The 18,566-nt window shown below is 36.9% G+C and overlaps 2 protein-coding genes across 10 annotated transcripts in view; one reads left to right on the top strand and one right to left on the bottom strand.

Moving 5' to 3' along the window:
• The window catches only part of RTN1 (reticulon 1), a 385,922-nt gene that overhangs the window by 100,477 nt on the left and 266,879 nt on the right, over positions 1-18,566 (top strand). For 8 of the 9 annotated variants that reach the window (XM_064571133.1, XM_064571130.1, XM_064571127.1 and 5 more), the window contains one exon: positions 12,133-12,229. The exons of the other annotated variant lie outside the window; for it this stretch is intronic. In XM_064571133.1, coding sequence (XP_064427203.1) covers positions 12,133-12,229 — 97 coding nt within the window. The remainder of the gene's footprint in view (positions 1-12,132; positions 12,230-18,566) is intronic. 9 annotated transcript variants of the gene reach the window in all.
• Positions 1-18,566, bottom strand: part of LRRC9 (leucine rich repeat containing 9) — a 114,983-nt gene that overhangs the window by 70,793 nt on the left and 25,624 nt on the right. Inside the window, exons 9-13 of the mRNA XM_064571136.1 lie at positions 17,262-17,458; positions 16,248-16,379; positions 10,657-10,833; positions 10,225-10,342; positions 1,725-1,854 (exon numbers count right to left, since the gene is read on the bottom strand). Of these exons, the coding sequence (XP_064427206.1) occupies positions 1,725-1,854; positions 10,225-10,342; positions 10,657-10,833; positions 16,248-16,379; positions 17,262-17,458 (754 nt within the window). The remainder of the gene's footprint in view (positions 1-1,724; positions 1,855-10,224; positions 10,343-10,656; positions 10,834-16,247; positions 16,380-17,261; positions 17,459-18,566) is intronic.

Here is an 18,566-nt window from a genome sequence, read left to right as displayed (position 1 = left end):
TCCTAAGGGATCTTTGGATTCACTCAATCGTAAGGATCTCTAGGGGTCACTGAATCCTATAAAGTAACTTGTAATCATTAGGCATAAAACATTTAGAAGACTCTTTTTTTTTACTATGTACGAGTTATAAAATGCAAATTGAGAGAACCTAATTGTTTTGGGAAACATATTTCAGAAGGATCTAGAAAAACACCATGAGGTGTTTCTTAAGATGGGAATAGAGGAGAATGAGCAAAGAAGCATATGGTTTTTTCAAATAAGGAGTTCTTTCTAGATTCAGTAATTTTAATTTTCTGATTTTTATTAACTGAATGAAAGACTGCAAAACACATGTAGTTCAACATGAATAACCTTAGCAGAGCTATTGTCTGGAACCTAGAAGATTATTGTTATAGACTTAAGTTAATGAAATTTCTGACTGCCCAGTCTTCACTAGGTTGAACAGTGGAGACCAAAGGTGTCCCTTACTCTCTGACCCAGTCAGTTCTCCTTATTATATATTCTTTGGTCATATGCACTAATATTTCATCTTGTAGCTCTTACAGAATTTGTAATTTTACATTTATTTGTGTGATTATTAATGTTTGTCAGTACTATAAAGGAGCACTGTGTCTAGTTTGCACATACTGTATCCCTATCCCCTACCGGGTGCCTAACACGCAGTAAACATTCCATAATACTAGTGGAAGTGAAGAATGAACAGTGGGAGGGTGAGGTAAGAGGACCTGATGAGCTGGTTTTTTCCCCAATTGTGGTTACCAGGGAACCACAAGTATCCTACAAATTGGTGCATATGCTTTTATTTATCTATATATATTCAAGATGCAAATAAAGTACTGCTTGCTGTGAATAAATGAAAATACCAAAAGTTTATCTTCTATGAGGCAATTTATAAAGCAATCTATACACTTCACAGTTTGTCTTCAGCCAGTTTTAGATTTACAACCAGGTTTTCTTATCTTCTTTTTTTTTTTTTTTAGATTTTATTTATTTGACAGAGAGAGAGAGAGCGCGAGCAGGGGAGGGGGAGGGGGAGAAGCAGAGGGAGAAGCAGGCTCCCCGCTGAGCAAGGAGCCCAATGCGGGACTCAATCCCAGGACCCCAAGATCATGACTCAAGCCGAAGGCAGACGCTTAACCAACTGAGCCCCCCAAGCCCCCCAGGTTTTCTTATCTTCTATTACAATGATTAAGGACAAATAAGGCCTGCCTTCCCGAGTGCTTGGTATGATGATTATTGCATAATTGGGCCAGGTTCTCTTTTCTCTTTCCTGTGAATTTGGGGTGTGGTGTGTGCTTGTGTGTGTGTGTGTGTGTGGCATGCATATATATTGAGTTTGTTTTTAGGACACAAGTTAATGAAAAAAGGAGACTGAGAGAGAGGAGCTAAGGTGGCAATGTAGTAGGAGGACCCTAGGCTCATCTTGTCTCTCCAGTAAACAAGGCAGACTGTGAAAAGTGCTTGTTCCATATAAATTAGCTTAAATATGAGTAACAAACGAGTCCCATCCTATTAATGTTGACACAATAATCAGTAAATATTTGTTCACAACTTGACTGAAGTAATAGATCAGGAAGTCATATATCACTACAGTGATAAATACTAAGTAAAACAGTTTTTAGAAAATCTTCCTGATTGATAAAACCAAGTATTAAAAATGTTATGAAAATAATTAATGAAGACTTTGAACTAAAAAGTTCAGAAATTCAGTGTATTTATAATACCATGCCTGAAGAGCTCATTCTCAAGAGAGTTCTTCTCGTCTTTGTACTTTTGCTGTAACAATTCAATTCTGGGACACTCACACATACTGAGGCTGTTAGCAAGAATCACAGCTTCTTTTCTGAGGGGCAGCTGTAAAGAAAAAACAAAGTCTGAGTATTTTTATAAAACTGACAGTACTTCAGCTTCAATACAGATGGTTTACTGGTTTATGTTTGTGGGTCTGGGCAAAGATAAGTCAGGCTAGATTTGCTGAAAAGTAGACAACCTTCAGGTGCAATTTCATTGGGTAAGGCCATGTATATATTTTAAATTTACATGCAAACAGGTTTATGAAAAGTGACACAGAATGATATTTGTTCCTGTAAAAGCAGCCAGAGTCAAGACTGACAACACTGTGGGTGAAGGAGCTGTAGTTTTACACATTTTCAAGAATACTCCACAAGTAATTGTGCAAATTCCAAAAAGAAAATCCTGTGTGACATTATATCAGTGAAGGTTCTTATTTAGATATGATATATACATAGATATGATAGATACATATAGATTTGGATATATAAATAAAGATTTGGTATAATAGTGTTTTTGGTTTAATAATCTACGCTGCTTTCCAGATACATCTCATCGTGCTAATGCATTGAAATCTTGGTTTGCACTGTGACTAGATATCCTTCTTGAAGTGTTTTATCAGAAATATAGTACTACAGTAAAATTCATGTTACTTCCTGTGAAAGCAGTTCTGAAAAGCGAATAAAATATTTTTTAGTAGTAGAAACCTTAGAGCTAAGAGAGATTATACAATCTATCCAAGGACAGAAGTAGAAATTAGCGAAGTCATGATTTGAACTCAGGTCTGCTCCTCCTTGTCACTCTCTGTTTGACATTATTACTAGTTTAATATTAGTAGCCAATTTATCTAAAAATGTATGTTTTCTATAAATGCTGAATTGCTTAGAATTTGCTTCAATATTTCTTATTGAAACCTGTTATCCAAAGAGATTTAAAAAATAAATAAATCCTAGGGGCACCTGGGTGGCTCAGTCATTAGCGCCTGCCTTTGGCTCAGGTCATGATCCTGGGTCCTGGGATCAAGCCCCGCATCGGGCTCCCTGCTCCGCGGGAAGCCTGCTTCTCCCTCTCCCACTCCCCCTGCTTGTGTTCCCTCTCTCGCTGTGTCTCTCTCTGTCTAATAAATAAAATCTTTAAAATAAATAAATAAATAAATACTAAAATGTGGCTCATGTTACTATAAATTCCACATCCCAGTAAATAGAACCTTCTCAGATTTCCAATAAACATCACTAAATATCCATTAGATACAAGCTATGTGCCTGGCATTATGCAGCGATAGCATGGTCTTGGCCCTCAAATAACAGAGGGAAAGATCGTGAAGAGAGCAGAGGCAGTAATCTTTCTGACATCGGCTGTAGCAGCATTTTTCTAGATATGCCTCCTGAGGCAAGGGAAATAAAAGAAAAAATAAACTGTCAGGACTACATGAGAACAAAATGTTTCTGCACATTAAAGGAAAGAATCAACAGAAAAAAACAGCAACCTACTAAATGAGAGGATATTTGCAAATGATATATCCAATAAAGGGTTAGTATCCAAAATATATAAAGAACTTATAAAACTCAATACCTAAAAAGCAAATCATCAATTAAAAAATGGGCAGAAGACATGGACAGACATTTCTCCAAACAGACATACAGATGACCAAAAGACACATGAAAAGATGTTCAACATCACTGATTCTCAGGGAAATGCAAATCAAAACCTCAATGAGAAATCACCTCACACCTGCCAGAATGGCTAAAATAAAACACACATGAAACAACAAGTGTTGGTGAGGATGTGGAGAAACAGGAACTCTTGTGCTGTTTGGATGGAATGCAAACTGGTGCAGCCAGTGTGGAAAACAGTATGGAGGTTCCTCAAAAAGTTAAACATAGAACTTCCCTACGATCCAGTAATCACACTACTAAGTATTTACACACAAGAAACAAAAACACTAATCAAAATGAGTCATGCACCCCCATGTTTATTGCAGCATTATTTATAATAGCCAAATTATGAAAGCAGCCCAAGTGTCCATTGATAGATGAATGGATAAAGATATATATATATATATAATATATATATACATATATATATGCATATATACATGTGGTATAATGCACATGGAGTATTATTCAGCCACAAAGAGGAATGAAATCTTGCCATTTGCAACAACATGGATGTAGCTAGAGAGTATTATGCTAAGTGAAATAAGTGCGTCAGAGGAAGACAAACACCATATAATTTCACTCATATGTGGAATTTAAGAAACAAAATAAACAGCAGAGGAAAAGAGAGAAAAGAAACAGACTCTTAACTATAGAGAACAAACCGATAGTTACCAGAGAGAAGGTAAGTGGGGGGATGGGGGAAATAGGGAATGGGGATTAAAGAGTACACTAAATTATTATGATGAAAAAAATGATTTAAAAAATAAATAGATAACAAAAAAAATAGAATCAGAAAATGTAAAAAAAAAAAAGAAGAAGAGGGGAAGACAGAAACTATACCCAGTAATTAAAAATAAAAACCATCACAAGATATGTCAAATAAGATCTCCTTTTTTCCCTTTTTTTTTTAGGTGGGGAAGGGGCAGAGGGAGAGGGAGAAAGAGAATCTCAAGCAGACTCCCCGCCCAGCATGAAGCCTGATGTGGGGCTTGACAGGGCTCAAGTGGGGCTTGATCTCACAACCCTGAGATCATGACCTGAGCTGAAGTCAAGAGTTGGAGCCTTAACCAACTAAGCCACCTAGGCGCCCCTCCTTTTTTAAATGAAATGATTAAGAATGAGTTTGTAGAGGTTAAGGGATCAGTGCTAGGCTTTGAAGATTAGACATAATTCCAATAATCAGAAATTTTAAAGGAAAGTCTTTTTAAGAGGAGAGCATATGAAGGTATAGAAACAGATTGTTATCTACCCATCTATTCAATTATCCATCATACATGAATCAGATTTCCACTAAGAAAGTCCCTGCCCTCAAGGACTTGTAGAGAAACGCACACACAATTGCGTTTCAACATAACATGCTACAATAAAATTCTCAACTGCCACTGATTGCCACTCAACCAGCTTCCATTTAACCAGTTCACAGGATTAAGCAGTATTTTCCATCCTTTCTAGAACCTACAGTATGGTGACAGTTCAAGGATAAGAAGGTACTTTAAAAAATACTGATGTACTAGCATAGGGAATTAGTCAATAATATTGTTAATAACATTGTATGGTGACAGATGGTAACTACACTAGTCGAGGTGAGCACTGAGTAATGTATAGAATTGTTGAATCACTATATTGTACACCTGAAACTAATATAACATTGTATGTCAACTCTATTTCAGTAATAAAATTTTTTTTAAAAACTGATGTACTTCTATTCCATGCAGCTGTGTTGCATGCTTACGAAAAGTCAATAGTGTTCCTAAACTTTTTTTATACCAGTTGTATCGGTTATTGAAATTATACACATTAAATAAAACAATGAACTATGAGAAAGAGAGTTGTTTCCATGAAAAATAAGTGGAAAGCTTTTGTAAGACTGCAGAGAGAGTAATCATTAAAAGCTTCTCTTAAAGCATGTGTAGGTGAGGCAAACACAAAAGTTTGGTGGTGGCTGGGAGGATCATACAAACTATAAAACTAGATTGATTTTTGCACTCAAGTTGCTTTGCAAGAATCTTTAAGTTCATGCTCGACTTTAAAGAAACTGAAACTAGCATGTAATATGGTTGTGGCCTGATGTAAGAAAGACTATCTATCAGGAGTTCCAACCTCATATCAAAGGCTTTGGCCCTACATACAAAGAAAGACAAATGATGGGAAACCTGGGTAGTTTAGTTAGGTAAGTGTCTGCCTTTGACTCAGGTCATGATCTCAGGGTCCTGGGATTGAGTCCCGCGTTGGGCTCCCTGCTCAGTGGAGAGTCTGCTTCTCCCTCTCCCTATGTCCCTCCCTTCTCCCTGCCCCCCCTACCCCCACCCCGGCTTGTGCTCTCTTGCTCTTTCTCTCAAGTAAATAAATAAAATCTTAAAAAAAAAAAAAATGAAATGGAAGTTTATAGGTTTTCAAAAAATTTTCTTTTTTAAATTTTAAGTAAACTCTACTCCACACGAGGCTCAAACTCATGACCCTGAGATCAAGAGTCGCATGCTCGCCCAACTGAACCAGCCAGGCATCCCTGTCAGTTTATATGTTTTAAGTTTGCTAAAGGGGTGCTCGCTTTGGCAGCACATATATTAAGTTTGCTAAAGAGTTCTTTAAGTAAATAATTTGTTTATAGTTCTCCATATTAACTGACTTTTTTATAAACCTGTAAACTAGGTAAGAGGTCTCCTACTGTTTGAGAACTCAGGAAAGGCTGAAACTTGTAAGTTTGCCATAGGGGAAAAGCAGGAAAGAGCAAAGGGAGGCATGGCACTGAGGTGTGTTTAGGAGAATCATAAGAAAAGTACATACTTCATTTGGGATATCTGTTATATTTGGTAATAGGGAGTTAGGTTGAAGCTAGATTTTGAGGGGCCTTAAAAGCCAGGCAGAGGGATTTGGATTTCATTATCATGAGTAACAGGCAGCTACTGAAAGATTTTCATCATGAAACAGTGTAGTGTGAGCTATGAAAATAACATTTTAGGAAAGATTAATTTGTACTGTTAAAGGTGGATGGAATAGAGAGGAAGACCAAGGGCAGCGTTGCCTACCAGGAAACTACTAGCAAAGATTAGAGGGATTTTTTTTTTTTTTTAATTAAGTAGGTTCCATGCCCAGCATGGAGCCCAATGCAGGGTTTGAACTCATGACCCTGAGATCAAGACCTGAGCTGAGATCAAGAGCCAGACACTTAACTGACTGAGCCACCCAGGCGGTTCTAAGTGTTGGAATGTTCTAAGTGGTGGCAGGCAATGGTAACAGTGAGGGAACGGAAGAATGCAAGTGATGCAAGGAAGAATCACTACAAATTGTAAATGATTAGCTATAGGGATAAAGGAAGAGGGAGAGGTCAGATATGATTTCAAGGCTTTGACTTTGAACCTGGTCAGCGGAGAGAATGACAGCATTGTTAGTAGAAAAAAGACAAGAAGACGGGGAGAGTTGCTTATGGGCAACACTTAGATATATTGTATAAGGAGACAAGGCAGATTAACCACGTAGGAATGGCAGCTGTGGGTTTCACAGCAGAGATCAGGAGGCTGAGGATGTATATTTTGGAGAAAGCCAAAATGGAATAAATGATACTTTCTATGGCTATTGACCAAGTCCTTGGGTATCAAAGAGAATATATTATCTTCCCCCTGCCCTCCAGCCCTCTGCCTTACAAAGTCACTGCCAACCTAAGCCAAATTCGTCTTTTTTTTTTTTTTTAAGATTTTATTTATTTATTTGACAGAGAGAGACAGCGAGAGAGGGAACACAAGCAGGGGGAGTGGGAGAGGGAGAAGCAGGCTTCCCTCGGAGCAGGGAGCCCGATGCGGGGCTTGATCCCAGGACCCTGGGATCATGACCTGAGCCGAAGGCAGATGCTTAACGACTGAGCCACCCAGACACCTGCCAAATTCGTCTTCTAAACTGCTTATGCAGCTCATGTTTTTAGTCTTATCCCATCTCTTAAATGATGTAGTACATAAATATTTATCTTTACTCCTTGCATGCACATCATGGCATAAAAATCTAGTTTATCAGATCTATGTGCTACACAGTGATTTTTCTAGCCAATTATGTTCCCCCGTTTCTAAGATTTTAACAACGAGAGTAACTGATAGTGTGTGGAGAAAAAAGGGCAGATTAGTGAACCTTAATCTTGTGGTATTCTCATGTTTAGAGGGAAGGGGAGGAATAAAAAGAAAACAAAGGCAGGACAATCAGCAAAATAGGAAGATAACAATAGTGTAATATCGTGGATGCCAAAGGAGAGTTTCAAAAAGGAAAGAGTGGTCAATAGTATCAGGTATTTCAGATAATAATGGTAAATTTTACATGAAAACTTCCTATGTGCCAGGAACTGGTCCAAGAATTTTGGGGTAAATTTTAATAATACATCTTATTTAATGTAATATATCTGAAATGTTATCATTTCAACATGTAATCGATATAAGAAATTATAGTCTTTTCTCTATACTAAGTCTTTCAAAACTGGTATTTATTTTAAACTTTTAGCACATCTCAATTCAGACGAGTTGCATTTCAGATGTTCAACAGACATCTGTGGGTGGTGGCTGCCGTATGGGACAGACGGCTGGGAGAAGGTTTAGGGATTTTGTACCTCCTAAAGGAGATACAGGAGATAAAGAGCTAGCACAGTGTCCAGCAAGCGGGAAACACACAAAGGTTAGCCCCGTCTTTCTGCCACCCTTTGTGCCCCTGATAGCTCATAGTTCTCTGGAAACATCCTGAGCGCTCTCCGCCTTAAAATCCTCTATTCCTCCCCTCCCTCTCACTTCTCTTCCAGAGAGTACAGTGAGGGCACTCTCGCCACGCCACCCTGCTGAAGCCACCATCAACTCTAGCTTGAGCTGCTGAGCTATGTCCTCCGTATACTGCCCCTGTCTTCTGCTCCTGCTCCCCCCAGTCCATTCTCCACTGAGTGGCTGCAATGCTTTTTGGGGGATTTTTTTTTTTAAAGATTTTATTTATTTATTTGAGAGAGAGAATGAGAGACAGAGAGCATGAGAGGGGGGAGGGTCAGAGGGAGAAGCAGACTCCCTGCCGAGCAGGGAGCCCAATGTGGGACTCGATCCAGGGACTCCAGGATCATGACCTGAGCCGAAGGCAGTCACTTAACCAACTGAGCCATCCAGGCGCCCAGTGATTTTTTTTTTTATTGTGGTAAAAAAATACATAAAGTAAAACTACCGTTTTAATCATTTTTAAGGGTACAACTCATTGGCATTAAGTATATTCACAATGTTGTGCAACCATCACCATTATTCATTTCCAGAACTTTTCATCATCCCAAATAGGAACTCTGTACTCATTAAACAATAACTCCCTATCCCTCCATCTTCCCCATCCCCTGGTAACCTCTATCCTACTTTCTGTCTCTACCAATTTGCCTATTCTAAGTACCTCATGTAAGTGGAATCATACAATATTTGTCCATTTGTGTTTGGCTTCTTTCACTTAGCATGATGCTTTCATGGTTTAACCACGTTGTATCATGTGTCAGAATTTAATTCCTTTTTATGGCTGACTAATAACTCCACTGAATATGGATATACCACATTTTGTTTATCCATTCATCTGATAATGGGCCTTTGGGTTGTTTTTACTTTTTGGCTATTGTGAATAATGGTGTTATGAACATGGATGAACAAGTATCCAAGAACTCTTTAATGCACACCTTACTGAATCCTAACAACAACTCTGTGGAATAGATACTATTATTACTTTCATTCAGATAGGAAGAAACAGACACAGAGAGGTGAAGGCACATAGCTGGTGAGTAGGAAAGCCAGGATTTAAATGTGGCAACATTATCATTTCATGTGTGCCATGATGTGAAAAGGGTGAGGAGGCACTGCTCTATACCTGTGTGTTACAGCTGCCTTATCAGGAAGGTGGAAGACTAAGAAAGGATGATTGGATATTTTAGAGCTCAGAGTGACCAGGGGGCAAGGGGGGGAAAATGAAGTAGAGAATAAAGAAGTGGTGGCAGTAAAAGAGAAAAAGTGAAACAGAATGATAGCTAGAAAGCCCAGCAGTGTTGACTGAATGGATTTCTTTTTTCAAGATGGGGAGTGTTTTCAAGATGGACATTGGAGATTTTAAAACAGATTAGAGAAGTAGATTTCAAGATCATCAATAAAAGGGTCACAACATAAAAATAGGATGCCTAGAAAGATAAAGTGAGGCAGATAAAGTAATTGATGGACTTACAATGGTATAATACAAGGAAGGAAGATGCTATACTTTCCAGCACCAAGCTGTCTATGAAACAGCAGTTTGTTATAAATATGGATAAAAGGATTAAGAATTGGGGAGCCTGGGTGGCTCAGTCGGTTAAGTGTCTGCCTTTGTTTGGCTAAAGTCATGATCCCAGGGTCCTGGGATCGAGCCCTGTGTTGGGCTCCTGCTCAGCAGAGAGCCTGCTTCTCCCCCTGCCTCTGCCTGCCTCTCTGCCTGCTTGTGCTCTCTCTCTGTCAAATAAATAAATAAAATCTTAAAAAAAAAAAGGATTAAGAATTGAACTCTGGGGCACCTGGGTGACTCAGTTGGTTAAGCCACTGCCTTCGGCTCAGGTCATGATCCTGGAGTCCCTGGATCGAGTCCGGCATTGGGCTCCCTGCTCGGCAGGGAGTCTGCTTTGCCCTCCAACCCTATCCCCTCTCATGTGTTCTCTCTCAAATAAATAAATAAAATCTTTAAAAAAAAAAAGAATTGAACTCTGCCTGACCAATGGCAGAGCTTTATTCATTAGGAAGAAAGCAGCATTCTGAACATTTTATGTTACTACCTTGCTTGTTTCACTGTCTTTGAATCCTTTTTCAAGTATTTGTAGCAGATGCTTTTTCTTCACTGTAACTTCAGGATCAAAAACATAAAAAAGACATTCCAGCATCTTTCGATAGCTCCTTAAGAATAATTGAGACAAAAAAAATTTTGAGAATTGATTCCAAAAAAGCTTAGCTATAGATAAGACAACCGTATATCCTGCAGGATATTTCCCATTTACAATGCATGTTCCAGCGTCATTATTAAGCCTCCAATCCCCCTCAGTCTCAAAAAGAGCCCCAGTGTGGGTATAATCAAGGGAGATGCATGAAAAGGAAATATTTACTAACAAGGTAATATTTTTAGTATTGTAAACTTTTAAAAAAGAAAGACTCTTTTACAAAATAAAATCAGACTTCTATAAAAATGTTCCTTATGGAATTTAACTTCTTACTCTGAATCATGATTATCTTCATTGTCAAAAAACTTTTGGAATTTCTCTTCAAATTTTAGTCTCAGAATGCGGTTGTTGACTTTGATGACACGTTTTACTTTCACTCCTGTAATTCCATATGTTCTGAAGTCCCATGTACAAAAACGTGAGAGAATTAATTCATAGCAGGAGTTAAACCTATATGGGAAGACAGAATATATACAAAGAAAATAACAGATTGTCCTTAAAATGTTGAAGAACACAAAGTTACATATGATAAAAAGTTATAGCCCATATTTTATGTTTTTGCTAAAGATACATTGTCATATTATAGCTCTGTTTTCATTTTTTTAAATTTTTATTTTATTATGTTATGTTAATCACCATACATTACATCATTAGTTTTTAATGTAGTGTTCCATGTCTGTTTTCAAACTAGGTATACTTATTCAATCAATAAAAAAGATGCTAAGCTTTGAAACATAAAATTAAGAGTTGTTTTATTAATTATTATATATGTGTTCTGACTAAAAGATACATTGGTTGAGTAATCCTCCATTACTGAAACACTTTCTTTTTTGGCTTCAATGAAACTATATGTTTCTGGCTTTCTTCTTACAGGCTTTCTCATGGTTTTCTTTGCTGGTTCTTTTTCCTCTGACACGTTTCTAAATGTTGGATTGCACCAGGAATCAGTCTTTGACTCTCCTCTTGTTTCCATGAACACTATCCCTAGGTGATTTCATCTGGTTCCTTGGCAATATATAGAAAAAATACATTTTATATATACACCAATAAACTCCAACATTTTATTCCCAGACTTTATCTCTACCCAATTTAGATGGATATACCCTGACTTGAACATCCAGCTGCCTACTTGGTATATTCACTTGCACATGGAATAGGCTTCCCAAACTTAATTCAACACCTGCCTCTAAGCCTGCTCCTCCAGAGTGTTTTCCATCTCAGTATATGGTTAGTTATCTTTACGGATTGATTAGCAAATACCAAGTGCCTACTACATCCAGACACTCTGCTAGATGTTGTAGCATAGTCTAAGAGGAAGGTTCTGAGGTCCTGTGTGCAGGTGATTTGGGTTACAATGGAGAGGAGAGAATGAATGCAAGAGACATCATGGAGGGTCTTGCCCTGATTGGATGTGGAGACTGAGGGAGAGAATGGAGTCAAGAATGGCTTCAATGTTTATTGAGTCTGCATGACTGGTAGGATGGTAGTGCCACAAACAGGAATGGAGAAGTCAGTAGAAGGGGTGGTTTGTAGGTAGGAAGAGGAAAACAAAAACATAAAGATTAAGAACTAAGTATTTTTACACTATTTTGTCTAATTCTAGCAGTAATCTTTTGTGGTAGATTTTCATTTTTTTCATTTTTATAGATGAGATTCAAATGGGTTAAATGACTGATTCAAGATTATGTAGATAGAGTTTGACCTAGGTTTTCTGACTCTAACCTTACTGTATATTTTATTACTTCACAGATGAGTTCTCTTTTGAATGTGTTGAGTTTGCCTTACCAGTTGGACATCCAGATAGAAACATCTAACAGGAATAGAGTAAAGGAGAAAGACTCTAACTGTAAGTAGTTTTTAAAAGTTCAGGAATACAAGAGACTGGCAAGAGAATATAAAAAGGAAATAGAAAATGTCTAGGTGCAAAAAACAAGAGAGGTGAGGGGCACCTGGGTGGCTCAGTCGGTTAAGCGTCTGCCTTCAGCTCAGGTCATGATCTCAGGGTCCTGGGATGGAGCCTCACATCAGGCTCCCTGCTCAGCAGGGAGTCTGCTTCTCCCTCTGTCCCTCCCCCTCCCCCCACCCTGCTTGTGTTCTCTCTCTCTCTCTCAAATAAATAAAATCTTAAAAAAAAACAAACAAGAGAGGTGAAGTTACAAAGAAGGAATGGTTAGCAGCATCAAGTACAGTAGAGGCTAGGAGAGTGAGGGCCCATCATTTCATTGCGTACCATCACTCATTCAGTGGTACTGGCATGTGTGAGCATCCCCAGTGGTGATATACATCACTGACTGAGATTGAGTTACAAAGAGAGATGCCTACGATCATTCAATAATATCCAAATGATGCACTCATTTAGCAAATGTAGAATGCACATTTTTTAAATGGCTGGAGCTCAATAAAACCTATTAAAATGTACTTCAAAAACCTAAACAAGGGTTTAATAAATACTGTCAACTTATTTGCTGACTTATATCAATGTCTTATCAGTATAAAACAAAAAGTTTGTGCTGCTGTAACTCCCTGAAATAGTACAGGAAGCATGAAATCTTTATATATAAGGGTTAGATTACTGAACGTCATTATATACACAAAAGTGAAACTGTTAAAGTGAGTATTAAGTGATTCAGAAACATCAAACTGTATTTATGGAGTTACGAATCCAGCCAGCCCCATGCTAGTTTTTATGACTTATGAGGTACATGAAACATTTTATCTGTCCCCAAGGAACTTATAGTCACTTATATATTATTTTGTGATGTTTTGAACTTATTTCTTCAAACTGTAAATGCCCTGAATCTATAACCAGGTTCAAAGCTTCTCAAGCACAAGGACTATGTTTTATGCTTTGGAGTGAGTCCTGACTTGACCAATGTTGTCTGCTGTCAATGGCTAGCTCAACTGGTAATACATAGGTAGATAATATAAATCTGTAATGATAATGCTACAGTGGCAAAAATCTACTCAACAAGGAAGTCTCTATAAAACAAGGTCGTCTTTAAACTGAAAAAGATAGTCCTTTTATTTCATAAAATAAATGAAGCTAAGAAATATCAAATGATACATAATTAGAAATCTGCAATGCTCTTTTGCTAAAGAAATAAATAAAGGCTGTTTTGACAAAATCTTTGTATTTGGGTTCTAGCTCTACTCCAGTACTTTTTAAAAATTTTATTACATTATGTTAATCACCATACATTACATCATTAGTTTTTGATGTAGTGTTCCATGATTCATTGTGCATAACACCCAGTGCTCCATGCAGTACGTGCCCTCTTTAATACCCATCACCAGGCTAACCCATCTCCCCACCCCCCTCCCCTCTAGAACCCTCAGTTTGTTTCTCAGAGTCCATAATCTCTCATGGTTCGTCTCCCCCTCCAATTTCCCCCCTTCATTTTTCCCTTCCTACTATCTTCTTTTTTTTTTTACCATATAATGTATTATTTGTTTCAGAGGTACAGGTCTGTGATTCATCAGTCTTACACAATTCACAGTGCTCACCATAGCACATACGCTCCCCAATGTCTATCACCCAGCCACCCCATCCCTCCCACCCCCCACCACTCCAGCAACCCTCAGTTTGTTTCCTGAGATTAAGAATTCCTCATATCAGTGAGATCATATGATACATGTCATGTATCATACTCCAGTACTTTTTATTTAAATCCTAAATCACTGGCTTTAAAAGTATTAATAAAAGAGAAGCCAGTGTTTAAATAAATAACTAGACATGTAGCACATAGAGCAATTTAAAGCACGTTAGTAGTTTTTTCCTTTTTTTTTTTTTTTAAGTAATCTCTACACCCCATGTGGGGCTTGAACTCATAACCCCTAGATCAAGAGTTGCATGTTCTTCCAACAGAGCCAGCCAGGCACCCCAGTAGTTATTTCTTAACATCCATAAAAAAATCACAGCTAAGGTAGCCAAGCTTGTGGTACACTAAAAGTAAAAAACAGTCTTTCAAATTCTGCCAATATATATTTGATTTTCTTCTTAAAATGGATCAAGGTTATTCTTATTAAAACCAAGTAAACAATTGCTAATAATTATAAAATTTGATTTGATCAAATTTATCAGATTTGATTATCCATCAAAGCTGGGGTGCCTGGGTGGCTCAGTTGATTAAGCATCTGACTTAGACTCAGGTCATCATCTCGCAGTCCTAGGATCAAGCCTGATGGGGTCCTGGGATCGAGCCCTATGTAGGCTCCTCACTCAGCCTCCTTCTCTCTCTCTCCCTCTCCCTTTGCCCCTCCTTTTCCCTTCCCCCTGCTCATGCTCTCTCTCTCTCTCATATAAATAAATAAAAAATCTTTTTAAAAAATCCATCAAAGCTAATTTACTATCAGGCTGACAAAGTTACCTAAATGTCTTTTAAGTCATTTTATTTTTATGTTTTTTTCTCTATAATCTACTTGTTTTGTAAAGAGCCTCCTCTGCAATAAATTAAAAAGAAACAAATAATAATAAACAAATCTATTTAGGTTGAGTGAATATAAACAAAAGCCTAAAAAATTATTCATACACCCAGCAGACAGACACCATTCAGTTTTTGCACCTGAAAAATCAAGGCCTTGTTTATATGGGAACTGGGATGAATACCTTTTATATCTTTGTACATAAAAATCAGGTATTGTGGTTAAGCAAACAGTGGTAACTGCTTGGCAAATGGATGCATTGATACAAAAAAAAGTATTTTAAAAGGTCTCTTTCTTACTTGGGCAGAACTTCTCAGACTTTTCCACCAACATACCCCCAAGGCCCTTTAGAAGATTTTACTCACAGAGGTTAAGAGCTACATATAATATAAATCAGGGGGCTTGTTTTAAAGTAATCCATAACAATCATGTATTTTTCTTTATAAAAAGTTACTGCAATTTTTCCATTTTACTCCATAAAAGTCAATGTTTGTTTCAACATTGATTGCGAGCAAAATCCTCTGGGATGATATATCAAGTCCATTCTATAGCTTTATGTGTTTCCTGGTTTCCACACACCCAAATTTGCAGCATATTCTAGGATTCTGTGGCAATCTTTGGCTTGTTTGTGGGCTCCCCAATTTTGAGAAAATGACTGCAGAAATGTGAAAGTTAAAATTAGTGATATTTTTCTGCTGCAAACTTCTTCTTTCCCTTCTTCCCACCTTCGTTTCTTTCCTTCTTTCTCCTTCCTTCCTCCCTTCTCCTCTTCCTTCCTTCCCTCCTGCCTCCCTTCCTTCTTTCCGTTCTTTAAAATCATTTCTTTGGTTGTACCCTCGAGTTGAAGCAACACAACCACTTTCTGGTTTGTACCAGTAGGCTTCAATTTTGAAGTGTGTATGTCCGTTTCCTGCTTCTTCTGTTTCTGGTGGCTCTCTCCATTTTTATCTAAATGGGCTTTCCACCCAAATTCCTGGCTTTTAAGTGTATGCCTTATTTTAACTCACAGAGTCCATGTGCACCCTGACCCTAGCTAGCTATAGATAACTGGTTTGACTTTGACTATGGACCCCCAGGAAATTTGCTAGGGAGCTTCCTCCAGTGTTTGCAACCTGCTGTGGCCAATTCTGCTTCTGCATACAGTATTCTAGCTTCTCATACAGTATTCAGAATCCAGGCCTATGTCCAGTCCAGGAATGAATAGTATAAACATATATAAAATTAATACTTGGCCATAAACTTTTGAAAATTGTATTCTGGCAACAGAAAATGTATTGATGGCAAAATAGGTAATGGCCAATTTACAGTGGATGAATATTCTATATGAGAAGTGTTTTGAAAATTAGACATCTGAAGATTTTATAAGTTTATTTTGGTTGATGATCTATCTTAAGCACCTAAAATTATTTTTAAAGCTGTAACTAAATTTCAGATAGATTTACCAGTCATCAGATCGAGTGCCTTCTTCAAAGTGGATATTTCCCACAGTCTCCAACTCAATTAACAAAAATGGGATCAATAATCCATGACTTCTCTTCTTTTGCTTTACTTCAACACGATAAATTGCTTCAATTCTATTTAAGAAAAAAAATAAAGCCATTAGAAACACTTAAAAATCACATTAAGATTAAAATAATTTTTTTTTATAGCTGATGTGAAAATATAGGCTTCTTTCAATGGATAAAGAAAGCCTGGTGTTAACAGTTAAACCAAGGAAAAGATACTCTATTTCTGGCAATTAAAATCACTTCAAATTATGTTAACTTCAGAATATGTGAAGGTTAGAAGGCTAACCTGGCTCCGCCACTTATGACTCTCAGATCTTTTTATGTTGTAGTTTCTTAGTAAAATGGCAATATTAATAGTACCACACCTGAAAAAGCTTTTTTGAGGATTATATGCAAAATACTTGTAAAGCTCTTAGCAAAGAATTTGGCACAAAGAATCCAATAAATGTTAGTTATTAGTAGTAGTAGTAGTAGTATTGACAGGGCAAACTAACTTATCCATTTAGTGCCCTAGTAAATAAAAAATTTACACGACTAAGTTTTCTTGCTTTATATTTCTAGTTGATACTCAACCAGAGTTTGTTTCTACATGATTCCAGACAACTGTGTATATGCTTTGCTCAGTCAGATCTATGTGGTGAGTTTTCTGCATCAGTAGCAGCTCTTTTTTTAGTTTGCATTCACTAGAGCAGTGATGTGACAGGAAGCCAGTGGAGGGAAGTTCACTGTGCCTAAGTAAGTATTGCCTCTCGAAAAAACTACGTATGTCAGCTTTGAACCAGTGATGTCTAGCTCTACTGGGAACTGGACTAGAAACACATTCCATGTTTTACTTCATCATATAATTCTTTCCACTCATGAAGAAGGGAACTGAGCTCAACTGGATAGCCTAGAACGTTCTATTCTCTCGTTTCGAGTTTGAACAACTAGACAATTCATAAAACATACTCATCTAGTTTTTTGTTCCAGAATGTTACCCTTTCATTCAAGGCATTTAGTTTGGTCAGTATCTTCTGTTGAAGATTTGGTTCTTCTGTGACAGTTTCACAGTTCTTTGATTTTTCAAGTTCTGTTACTTTATTGTTATTGGATCTATCATTGTGCCCTTTGCCAGATCCCTTGAGTTCAGCAAGTTCCCGTTCCAGCTGTTGAAATCAGTGTGCCAGAGAGCAAAAATTTTTAGTGGAATTATTAAATATATAGTTAATTTAAATTAACAAAATAAAAATCTAGATAATAAATAGGCCAAACTTCACAAAAACATGCTAAACATGTGATTACAACTTCGGTACAAGTTTAGTCAGCCAATTTCTCTTGACCAAGGGACAGTCTTAACTACTTCAAATGTGGCAGCTTTTTTAATTGACAATGAGAAAAGCGAAGAAATGGATTTTTAAATATTAAGTGATGAGTTTGCTTCTATTAAAGCCAAAGTAAAATTATAACAAATACTGGCTTTGGTATAAATAAAATATCTAAACTTCAAATTAATGTGACTTCTATCACACCTACCTTTCAATTTTTTAATATTTTTTCAAGTACTTTGGTATTCTGGGAAAAAAATCAACCACAGCAAATATACAAAACATGTATATAGGGATGCATATTTTTCCTTTTGCCACAGTCTCCTATATATGGCTCAGCATAGCAATGTCTTTATTTAAAATTTTGATATTTTGTTTTTTTCTTGTTCATAATGGGCTTTGTCAGCATTCATCTGCATTTTGAAAAAATACTGTACTACGTATGATTTATTGCAGTTACTGAGGTTTTTAGCACTCAGATTTTGGGCCCACAGTGAGTGCCTCATTTGCCTTGCCTTAATCCCTGCCTTGCAGGATTTCAAGATAAATTGTACTATACATGGAGAGGTGTATATATATAGAAATTTACAAATTATCTGTCCTCCCCCTCTATAATGGCTATATCCAGCTGTTAAAAAACAATTAAGGACATTTATAAAAATGTCTACTAGTTTATCTAGAGGTATTATTTTTCACATTTGCAGGTTTTACTTAATACATTCATTTCCACATAAAAATAGATATAAAATGATTTTCATATACTGGTTCATTTTTTATTCAAAAATAAATTTTGTTAATGTTTTACTTTGAGGATAACTTTCTATTATATTATTAATTAAAACCTGTTTATTTTAGAAAAATATATTATGACATATTATCTATTAATATAATTAATGATAATTAACGTATTTATAAATATTAAATATATTTAAAAGACTTGGGTTTTAAT

This window comes from Mirounga angustirostris, unplaced genomic scaffold (assembly GCF_029215605.1).
Source record: "Mirounga angustirostris isolate CCGP_5_RB_7025 unplaced genomic scaffold, mMirAng1.0.hap1 SCAF_9, whole genome shotgun sequence".
Lineage (NCBI taxonomy): Eukaryota > Metazoa > Chordata > Mammalia > Carnivora > Phocidae > Mirounga > Mirounga angustirostris.
This window is presented reverse-complemented; position numbering and strand designations above follow the sequence as displayed.